This window comes from Helobdella robusta (assembly GCF_000326865.2).
Source record: "Helobdella robusta unplaced genomic scaffold HELROscaffold_9, whole genome shotgun sequence".
NCBI lineage: Eukaryota > Metazoa > Annelida > Clitellata > Rhynchobdellida > Glossiphoniidae > Helobdella > Helobdella robusta.
The window spans coordinates 1,525,878-1,537,324 of NW_008705512.1; the positions used below are offsets into that span (position 1 = coordinate 1,525,878).

Genomic DNA, 11,447 nt, shown 5'->3' on the forward strand with positions numbered 1-11,447 from the left:
TTTTGCCCTTTATAAAAGCCTAAGTTCGGAGTTCTTTTGCACTGGTTTTTTTTTACATTTGCAATACTGGTCTAGTGGTTTTATTTTGCATGTACTTGTTTAATATTTGGCTCATTAAATATATAGGTCATCAAGTTTAAGCATTCATCCTATTATCATGTTGCATATATTGAGTGACTAAAATATTTTTTCAATTTTCAAAAAATGCAGAGTGTGTTCTACGAAGGTTGGCATATTGGTTATTTTTGTTATTGATAAACTCGTCCTGGTATGTTCTACCCACGTTCATTTGTAAACTGCATTAACTGTTTGGGAGCATTCATTTTCAAAATAACTTCTTCACCCAATAAAATTTTTGTTCAGGTAAGTTAATCTGGATTTGAATTGTAATTGATTTCATGGCTAGTATTATAGTCTGATACCTTAATCAAACCTGAACACACACACGCTGATATGACTCTATATTAGAATCTGTTTTGTAAGGGCAGCTTATCCACAATGATTTATTTTTCTTCGTAAGCATCCTACTGAAGTTAGTGATGCAAATTAAAAATTTATACCAAAGGATAGGTTTGATTCTGACCAACAGTTCTTTCAATTTAATTTTTCAAGATTTTAAGAAATTAGTGTAGCAATGATAAATAATTGCAAACATTCGCATGTATACTACATAGACGATGAGAACTTGTTAGGCGAGGATGCCTCAACGCCCACTAACACCCATCCACCAGCGCCAGGACAGCAGCAAGCACATTCATCTTCTTCATCTTACCTGATGATTGGAGAGAACATGGTGCGGACTGCCTCTGTCGCCAATGAAGCTGATGCCCCTGCCTCACCTGTGGGCACCAGCACTGATGGAGTCATGATGATGCAGTATCAAGTATGTGTACTCTTTCATGATGTTTGCTCTATGTCGTCTGCTTTCTAGGCTTCATGGCTTATGTTGCATAACCTACGTTGAATACTTGTACATCTGCGCTGAGATGGATGGATGGATGGATAAATTGGAGAAGTAATTGATGGGTGACTGTCTAGAGAGAGTTATGAGTAGATGGACTAGTTGATTGAAAAGTTAATGAAAGAATTGATAAGTGGACAGACAAACAAATCATAATTGATAGATATATATCGCATAGATGAGTGGATGAATGAAGAAATGTGCACAATTTAGATACTGGAGAATAAATTTTTTTATAATTTTTTTTAAACTATCCTGAAATTTTTTTATTTTGAATTGTCTCCTTTAAATAATCATGATTCCACCATTCAACGTAGCATAATTCAATGTTGTATTGATGTTTAAAAAGATTAAATTTGTTTGGTTGTCAACAGATCCCTCAGATCTACGCGGCGTCACCCACGGCAACCAGCTGCATGCTGGTGCCCATGCCCAATGCACACCTGCTCAATTACGACAACTACAATGGACCCATCAACTTCCACTCACCTACATCACTTGATCTTAATGGCACTGATCTACCTATAAATGGTTAGTTGGTTGGTTGGCTGGCTGGTTGATTGACCGATTGGCTGGTAGATTGATCGATTGGCTGGTTGATTGACCGATTGGCTGGTTGGTTGATCGATTGGCTGGTTGATTGATTTGTTGGTTGATTCTTTTTATTGACTATCTCAATGAAAACTTGAGGGATTGAAGGATTGGTTTGATTGGTTAGGAAACAGGTTGGTGTTTTTTTTTACATTGGAGACAATATTTGGTCCTATAGCTGTATTTTATAGTTAATTACTAATGATAAATATTTTGTTGTTTCTATGTTAGAATGTTAGAAAAGTAATTGCTCACATTTTTCTTCACTCAGATATGTCGACCTTGAGATTCTTCTACAACCTTGGGGTCATGGTGAGTTCTCAACTCTTTTGTGTCAGTGTCACGTTAATTTTTTAATTTCGTGTGATGTTAAGTTATTAATGGATTTGATCCATCTACTTTGGTCAATGGCAGTGGTTTAAGGTTTATATCCTTTTCTTATATCCACCTTATTATATGTGTAACTGATGAATCTGCATTAATTTTGCCGATTCCATTGCTCCAATCCTTTTGCTAGTAAGCTTATTACCTTGTTGTAATAAAGTGATGAAGCATACTTGCAGTGCTTAACTTTATAGATATCCACTGCTGATGAACTTTTCCTAGATGTAAAACATGCATCTTGTTTCGTAAATTTGCATGTTCAGACTAACAAATAAATCATTTACACCTTGTCACACATAGAGAAAATTTTCATACATTAACGACAGACATACAGTAGTTGGATGGTGATGCAAGCACCAGCGGCCCACCAGCCTGCCTCCCTCCATCCATCATACATCTGCCAGGCTGCTGCCGCTACTCCTGGAATGTACGTGGCTGCCCAGACTGCCCCCACCATGATGACGTCCGATGTCATTGTGGTGGCCAACAGTGAGGCATATGCTAGTGGTACGTCGCTTGTTGTTCCTCTTGTCTTCTTTATTTAGTTTCTGTCTCTTAATTGGATGACATTGGTCGTTTTGTGATTTTGTAGTCATGTATAGCCTTGAAAAGAAATTTTTTTTAAATCTTTTTTTTTAATCAGTTATTTATTGTTAAGTGAGTTTTTTTTTAGATGATTTGTGAGTAAGTTTTGTAAGATGGTCAAAAGTTAGGACTTGAGATGATTTGAAAATATGAAGAAAAAATGGCCAACAGCAGCTGCTGTCTGAGAATTAGCTGGGCAAGAGCAAATGTAAGACTGGAATTAACTGGAGAAGTTTGTGCTTCAGATGGGTTGATTCTACAACTGGCACAACAGTAATGGGCTGCACAACAAGTGAAACCATGATTATTCAAGATAGATCTTGAAAGAGATTTTGTTAGATATTAATCACAATTGATAATTATTTAGATATTTTCTTGTGGTGTTGATGGGAAGAAAGATTTTTATAATTCAAAATATTGTTGTTTTTTCATGATTGTTCATAGTTTATATTTATTAGTAATATCTTTTTTAATCATTTATTCAATTTTCTGTTTTGTTGACTTTTTTGGTTTAGTTAAGTTGTGTTGCATTCGCTTACGCTATTGGTGGATATATAGAACCTGATTTATTTTGTTTGTATTCTTCAAATTTAAGCGCTTCAAGTATTGTTGTATTGTTACAGACACAGTAGCGATTCAACAATATATTTTTGAATCGCTACTGTGTACTTTGTCGTTGTATTGCTACAGTGTATATTGTTATTTCAATCTGTTCTACTGAAATTTCATTTAGTCTTTTGTGTTGTTTTTATTGTTATTAGTATTTGCAGGCTAATCATATATTATTATTAATATTGTTACTATTTTATATTATTATTATCTGAACATTTGTTTAGGCAGATTATAATATTAAATATTCTCACAGACGCTCTCACACCATATAATGAAAAAATATCATAAATTAAATGTCACAAAATTTTACTACTAGAACATAAATGTACTTTTAACCAAACTTTAATAAATATATTGAACTCCAACATCTCGTCTCCTTTCTTTTGAACAAACCATGAACTATAATGGTGGTGATTGGTCGATATCACTTGGATTGTTACTGCTGCCCAATTTCCATTCTCTGATGCGGACGATTTCCGGCCAGGAAACTTCACTGGCTATCAAATCAGAAAATTTGCTGTCGACACAAGAAATGAAATGAAGTTGATCACTGATCTTTGCCTGCCTTCGCGTTGGCATCGCCCCTGCAAAACAATGGAAAACAGAATAATGTCTCGATGTTGATTGCTTTCAAGTAGTTGGCAATGTCAGTCGCATCACATTTCTGTACGATGCTGACCTGAAAGAAATGCATGCGTCTTTTAACTTTATATGCTGATATTTTGGTCTCATTTGATGGACGTGAGCAGATGACGACGTTTTGTGATGCATTATCTATTTTAGTGTCATTTGAACGTTATATTTTTTATTATATTATTTATGTTGCACTTTAAACCAGCTTTTCTTTTCTCTCTCTCTCTCTCTCTCTCTCTCTCTCCCAATAATCTGATATTTATGATTTTAAGAATATTAACAATAATGTCGACTACGATGATGATTTCGATGATGACGATGTTATATTGTTAATGCAGGTTCCTACATAGGCTCAACAGTAACTCATCAGAATGCAGCCTTCTACTATCAAGGCATATCACCTGGATCACCTTACATCCAGGTCGGTCATCCAATGCAGTACCATCCTGCTGCTGTTTAGCATTGCTTCTTCATTCACCTCTTTATTGATCTCTTCATTTGTCTGACTGACAGTTTTACTAATTGGTTGGTTGATTGATTGATTGATTGATTGATTGATTGATTGATTGATTGATTGATTGATTGATTTATTGATTGATTGATTGATTGATTGATTGATTGATTGATTGATTGATTGATTGATTGATTGATTGATTGATTGATTGATTGATTGATTGATACATAGTTCGATTGATTCGTTCAATTCATGCTTCATATATGTTGATGGATCCGTTGTTGAACATTTTCAACCATCTTCTAGAGAGATTTTGGTAATTAATGAACAGATAAAAAATTTGTTATATATTTATAATATTGTCATACAGCTGGTCATCCAATTTACATCTTCATTTATGTTGTATCATTTGTTAGCTGTGTTGTTTTTCCCAGTCAGTTTCATTTCTAACAATCCCCTCCCCTTTGTTAGTGGATATTTTCATTAACTGACCATATATGCATAATTTTGGTTTTCCTCTGTTTGAAACTACGCACACATATTCATTATATATTCTGTACATGTTTATTTTAATTAACTTGGTAATTTGGTAATAATGATAAACAAATTGCTAGACAAATTGGAAAATATGGTAATAAATTACTAAATGCTAAAAATTTTGTGTATGCGTATATATATATATATATATATATATATATATATATATATATATAATGTGTGTGTAATGTACCTGTGTGTACGTGTATATGCACGTGTGTTCGTGTATCGCTATGTACGTGTTTATACATTTGACCATGATCAATCATAATTGTTGACTTTCAAAATTGGTGTCTTAACCATATTTTATTTTGTCAAAATTGTTATTTTTTCCATGCTACCTTTTTCCCTCACGTTAACTTTTTTATTAGTTAGGACAGCGCTTCTCAACCTTTTGAGGTTCAAGGACCACTTAAATATGTGTGTCTGCCGCGGACCACTACTGAAAATTTGGCTGACTAGTGCACTTGAGATTTATATAATATATATTACGTAACAGCTACACATTGTTAGTATAACATAGTTCTTTGTATAACTATTAGACATGGAGAACAACAGTTATCACACTTGACTATAGGTGCATTAAAATTGTTATTTAAAATTATTATATATTTTAATAAATGTTTTAACTTCAAATTAAAAAGTATTATGTTCGTTTTACATTGATGTTGCAAAGACTTTGCTCACGGACCACCAGGCAAATGAGGTTGAGAACCGCTGGGTTAGGTTGTACTTTTAATTATTTTCAATTATTTCGTTTCTTAGGCATCTCGACGAGTTTAACTGATATGTATAAATCGATAACCAGCCACTTGAATCAACTCCAAACATTTTATATGCAATATTTGTATGTAAGAATTTTTTTAAAATATTATATGTATAGATTTTAATGTTTTTTTTTCTATAATTTAATTTAATCAACGTTTGACTAAGTTAATTAAATTTAAAAAGTTTTTTTGAAATTGTCTCAAATAGGACGTAAAAATTTATTTTCTCCTGGTTTCATTTCATAATTATAAATTATAGAATATTTTGTTTTTCACAGAAGATATTGGTTTCATTTATTTTAATTTCAAATGAAGAACATTCAATTTTTTTTCAATTTGATTCTTGTTAGTTTGTATATATACTACAGATATTATATTTCCATTGTTGTTGTCGGTGAATGTATAATAGTTTACCCTAATGTAAGCCCTTTTCCAAATAGAGGTGGATGGGAATGAGTTTCTTAAAATGACTCCTCACATGATTTCATTTTTAAAATTATTATTTCAAGTTTTATCATTTTCGCATTTATTCTCAATTACATTCTTAGTAAGTCTCACGTGAATGTATTACTACGTTATAATGAGATAATAAATAAATTCATCCACTAAAGTTCTGAAGGTTAGTTTGTTTGCTTAGGCCTTTACCATGCGGTATATAAGTGAGCATGGCATATCTTATAAGCTTTTGATTAACTGATATGACCTTTTTTCTATTGCGAAAGAACTTTTGTCAGTTCTTTATATTTTATTGTTTCAAAAACACTACGGTTGTAATTTTTGATAATTTTAAATTCATATAAATTTCTCTTAGCTGCTTCTATTTTCCTGGTAATGTTTTTTGTGCGGTAGGAAATAATTTTCATGTAATTTTTGTGCAACCATGGGAACTTTATGAAACCGTGATAATACCCATGTTATCATTCCTTGCCCACCTCTGCAGCCAGCCAAGTTGATGATTAAAAAATATAATTTCATTTGCATTCGATTGTTGCAATAAAACAGTGTATTCATCCTTAAAAGTTTTCATCATGTGTTTATATTCGTTGTGAAATTATCTATATTATATTGAATTATGTATTTCCATTTTTGCCTTTTTTCGTGAATAAATAAATAAATTAAATTGTTAGAAATTGTTTTTATTAAACACAAATTTCCCATCATTTACAAAACCTAATAAATATATTTACAAAAAAATGTTATGTCAACAGAAAGTTGGCAGTTTATTTGTCGGTCACAGATATTACGTTATTCACTACTTGCCCTACGCACAACATTCATGTTAACATGTCACAGGTATTAAAATTTCATTGTTCATCTGATCTCTTATTTTTTATGAACTGTCCATCATAGTTTGATTATTCATAACTTCATTTCTTCTCCTTGAATGTTATATGAAATATTTGATTAACTACCCTTACCTGTGCTTGATTTTCCCGATTTGTTTCTGTTTAACGTATCTGTAAACTTCTTCCACGCGTTGTCGGCCTTCTTTGTTGTTCCTGTTATCGGCTGCTGGTTTGTTGGCATGAGATCTTTTTCTATTGCAGGGTTCCTGTTTGTATTATTTGTTGATGATGGTAGTTTGCTTTTTAATTTAGAATCATTTGCATTCTGCTTCTGTTGTTTTTTAACTTTGGATGATGCCGTGGACGATGTTGCGGAAGATAAAGTGCCTAAATTCCACCAGCCGGATCTCTCGAGACCGAGATCTACTATGGAATCCGACTGACTTTCCAGACCTATTCCACTGTCTGCGTTTTCTTCTGTGTTGTCTCCACTTGGTGTTGTTTGTTCTTGTTCCTGTAGCATGGCGGCTAATGAACTTCCCATCTTCGAATCGGCAAAACTGAAGTTGTATATTTTACCAGTGTCATCAGGGGCTTGAACATTGTGGATGTAAACGTAATTTACTTTTGATCTTTGTTTTAATGTGTTGACGGCTTTCTCGATTCGATCTTTAATTTTTTGACCCATTTTATTTTGCCTGCCAAATGACCGTTTTTCTGAACCATCGTTTCCTGTTGTCGTGATAGGTTGCTGGTTCATTTGATATTCTCTCTGTGAGCTTGTTTCAACTGTAGCATCTTGAATGGTATCGTACACATTTTTGCCATCGTCATCAGGGAACTGAGGTTTCATTGAGTATAACTGCTGACTTGGATCGAGAGGGTAGTTCCCTGGGTACGTTCCATCAGCATTTTGCATGGCTTCCTGAGGATCATCGTCATCTTTGAGATATTGTGAGTAATCTTCGCCACCGTACTCTCTGTAGACGGAGGGAGGAATGGTCGAATCGTAGTAGTTTGAAGCATCATCTTCTTCGCCGAAGTCAAAAACTCTTTCTTCTTCAGCGAGTGAATCATTATCTGATGTTGAATTTTGAACTTTGGGGGTTTGCAGTTGGTCCATGTTATCATTCGTTTTTGAAATATCCATTAAAATCAAAATTTTGTTGTAAACAATTTATTATTTAATTGTCGCCAAGCTTAACGGATTTTTTACAACGTTAATTCTATCGTACTAAATCGAATCATTCATGATGTTTAAATCGCAGTGAAAGTCGACTAGAACTTTTACAAAACGAAAAATAGTCTTATATTAAATTTGAACAAATATTTAAATGTTTTGAAATAAAGTTGAATTGTACACTAAAATTTGAGTGATATTACAATAAGTTGAAAGCTCAGTACTTACTCCCATTTATTTTAGCGATTCATTTATTAATATTTATTCATGGGCCAGCATAACAATACAAGCTGTCTTCAGATCAACGAAGCGTTAACAGAGATCTGGCAGCGTTTGAAAACATTGCTGGTTAGTTGGCTTCTTTCTTTCTATCTCTCACTGATACTGTTGTATCTGGCTCGCCAAACTTTGTTTCATTCATTGTTCTATTGGTTAAATCAGATGTATTGATACCATGGTGTCCGCACTACAATGTAGGGAAGAATAATGCGATGTAATGAAAGCAGCAATTAGTGTTTGTGCTTACTATGAATTTTGTTCACGTTGTTACGTTATGTGTACGCTTTTGTTATTTTGTAGAAGTTTGTGTTCATTCTTTACTATATTTATTTGTTAATTATTTCATCGTCTTTCTCATATTTCAAACAACTATTTCATCGATTACATTTTAGTGTAATTAGATAATGTGATTTGGCATTATTTGGCGATGGCGAGTTTCATAAATAAAATGCGTTTCAACGGTCCACTTGTTAAATTTTCATCACACAAATATCGTTTGACTCTTTGTAAAATAATTTCAATTAAAGGAACATTTTTGCATATTAATACAGTTATTTCAAGCTATATATATAAATTATTTTTGCATCACAATTTTTGATAGCACATAGAATTAAAAATTAAATTTTAGACTGAACAAATTTTAACTGCGTTCACCCTTCGATAAATTATTTACCTTACAACATACATTCTTACCATTTTGTAATAATGGCATTTCGGAGTCACATAATGCAGAGATCTTAGAAGAAACTGTTTATTGAACGTTTGAATCTCTAAAAAAGTGAACAATCATGTACCAAAACTATAAATATTCACAAGGTTTTAACTGGCGTTGCTTCTGGTTACGTAGAAGCCTTTGATATTTCCTCTAATTAGTCAGACATGGCTGTGATTTTTAAATCATTGCTCTTCTATTTGCTTGTTTTACTTGATTGAATAGCACAACAATGAATGAGTGCGTTCTATACTAAACTATTTTTATCTCCTAATTAAATAACGGAAATCACATGGTTAATTTCTAAATATTTCAACTTAGACTAATAACGTGTCAAAGTTTCTTAATTACTGTATGGTTTTTTTGTGATAGTTAGAGAAATATTAAAAGCAGTTAATACGAAAATACTACTTTGTTGTCTTAAATAATCCATCGGTAAATTGATAATTTATTCATTAATCATCGCCATGTTTTAGTAATCACATACGTAATCATTATCTTTTATTAATAATTAGAATATCTAAAAAGCATTTTAACTAATAATATTATTGATGTGAAAATAAAAAAAAAATAATCACTAAGAAATTCATAAGTAGTGGTAGTATTTCTACTCTTTTCTTAATGAAAAATTTAAAAATGTAGACAAAAAACTACTGAAATATTTTTTGATGTTTTAGTTTAGGTGATGCATTAGCAGCAGAAAGAAAGAAGGAAAGCAGTGGCTTCGCGTGCTGTATAAACGGATGTATGTGCGTTCGTTCCTGCTATTTAATGAAGTTGTTTTACGGTACTCTTTCTGTCATATTTCATTCCTTTACTATATTTTTTATCGTCAGGATTGATATTATTGTGACTATTATATTATAGTTATTCATATTATTGTATTTATTGTGACTATTGTTGCAATTATTGTGACTATTATTACTGTTGTTATTGTCATTATTATTCACATTATTTTGCCTAATTATGTTGCTGTTGTCATTTCACCGCTACGTTGGTTTTTGTTGCTATTTATTTTCCTTTTAGCAATTTAATTATTACATTTTGTTTTCTTATTATTTCTGTTATTTACTGCACTCTTCTTTTTGCTCTCTTTGATATTCTAATTTATGTTCTACTTCTTTTTAAATGACTTTGGTGAAATTTTTATGCCAACCTTCTGACGCAAGCCTGGGCAGCAGTAATTACGCGAAATTGCAGACGTTTTAGTCCACAGGAATGACATCTAAATTGTGATGCCCGTTTAACATGGAGGCATTTAATTCTACAGAAAATTTTTTGTTTATCTGTTTTTTTTCTTGAAAAAAAATCAAACATAGTTATTTTTATTAAACTAACGGAAATCGTTTTTGTGACCGAATTAAAATAAAGTTTTTTCTGCACATCCCTGATTTTGATGATAAAGGATGATGACGTTAGTTTATAGGAATTAAATTGGAGAAGTGAACTAGTGATTTGATTGCTTTTCCTATTGAATTACAAATAAACCGAGGTTATTTACACTGTTGCACCAGTTTAAACAATTATTAAATATGAATTCACTTTTTTTTTAAAAATATTAGTGGTTTAAATAGCATTTAATTAGCAATATAAATTTAACGGACTAATAAAATATTACATCTACACATTCATATGTACGTTCATGCTGTTCACATCATAATAAACTTATAATGGGAATTTTAATGTTAACTTTAACGTGCATTGTCTAGCTAATATAATAAATATGTTAAGTTGCTGGCTTAATGCATTAAGAAGCCAATTCTCAAACAATAAAGCAGAGAGAATTAAATTTACTGCAACGAATCATTGAAGTAAATGTTAAATGATTTTTAACAACCATGGAAATAATAAACGGACAATTCTTCAAAATAAACAGACAATTCTTCGTAATAAACAGACAATTCTTCGTAATAAACAGCCAATTCTTCGTAATAAACAGACATCTCTTCGTAACATTGCAATTATATTTATTTATAAAAAGGACAAAAAAGCCAACGTAATAAAAAATGAAAAAAAATTATTAAGCCATAAATAAGGACGGACCAGCAACTATAATGTGCAGCACAACACAGAAGGGTCATCACAAAAATTCAACCCATCCTTTTACGTTATCTTCCATTATTTCCCTCTATTTCTTACGCTTCTTTTCTGGTCTGCCTTATTTTCTTCAACCTCTCTTCTCTCTCTCTCTCTCTCTCTCTCTCTCTCTTTCTTTCTTTCTCTCTCTCTCTCCATCACATCTTCATATTCAATTATTTTTTTTAATTTTTTAAACATTGACATATTAAAGCAGCATTGAAACGTGCTCAGAGACAAAAATGTTATTTGGGTTAAAAAAAAGCGTGGAATAAGGCAGCTAAGGTTTCATTTAATATCATAAAAAGTGCTGTACAAGAAGGAATAAATTTTCAAAGGCGACCGAACATGAACAGCAAGAAAAAAAAGTTGTCCTCATTTCATGCCAAG

At 32.1% G+C, this 11,447-nt stretch overlaps 3 protein-coding genes across 3 annotated transcripts; 2 read left to right on the top strand and 1 right to left on the bottom strand.

Moving 5' to 3' along the window:
- Positions 1–204: 204 nt before the first annotated feature.
- Positions 205–1,463, top strand: HELRODRAFT_166073 (hypothetical protein; the record flags this gene model as incomplete). The annotated part of the gene is made up of 3 exons (XM_009033101.1): positions 205–226; positions 675–883; positions 1,311–1,463. 3 exons carry the CDS (start codon positions 205–207, stop codon positions 1,461–1,463), a joined length of 384 nt encoding a protein of 127 aa, XP_009031349.1.
- Positions 1,464–1,825: 362 nt separating this feature from the next.
- On the top strand, positions 1,826–5,496 carry HELRODRAFT_166074 (hypothetical protein; the record flags this gene model as incomplete). Its single annotated transcript, XM_009033102.1, has 5 exons — positions 1,826–1,864; positions 2,263–2,443; positions 3,618–3,704; positions 4,105–4,187; positions 5,455–5,496. The coding sequence occupies 5 exons, from the start codon at positions 1,826–1,828 to the stop codon at positions 5,494–5,496; spliced, it is 432 nt and encodes a 143-aa protein (XP_009031350.1).
- An 835-nt stretch (positions 5,497–6,331) lies between these two features.
- On the bottom strand, positions 6,332–7,933 carry HELRODRAFT_166075 (hypothetical protein; the record flags this gene model as incomplete). The annotated part of the gene is made up of 3 exons (XM_009033103.1): positions 6,332–6,349; positions 6,457–6,458; positions 6,943–7,933. 3 exons carry the CDS (start codon positions 7,931–7,933, stop codon positions 6,332–6,334), a joined length of 1,011 nt encoding a protein of 336 aa, XP_009031351.1.
- Between the last annotated feature and the right edge of the window lie 3,514 nt (positions 7,934–11,447).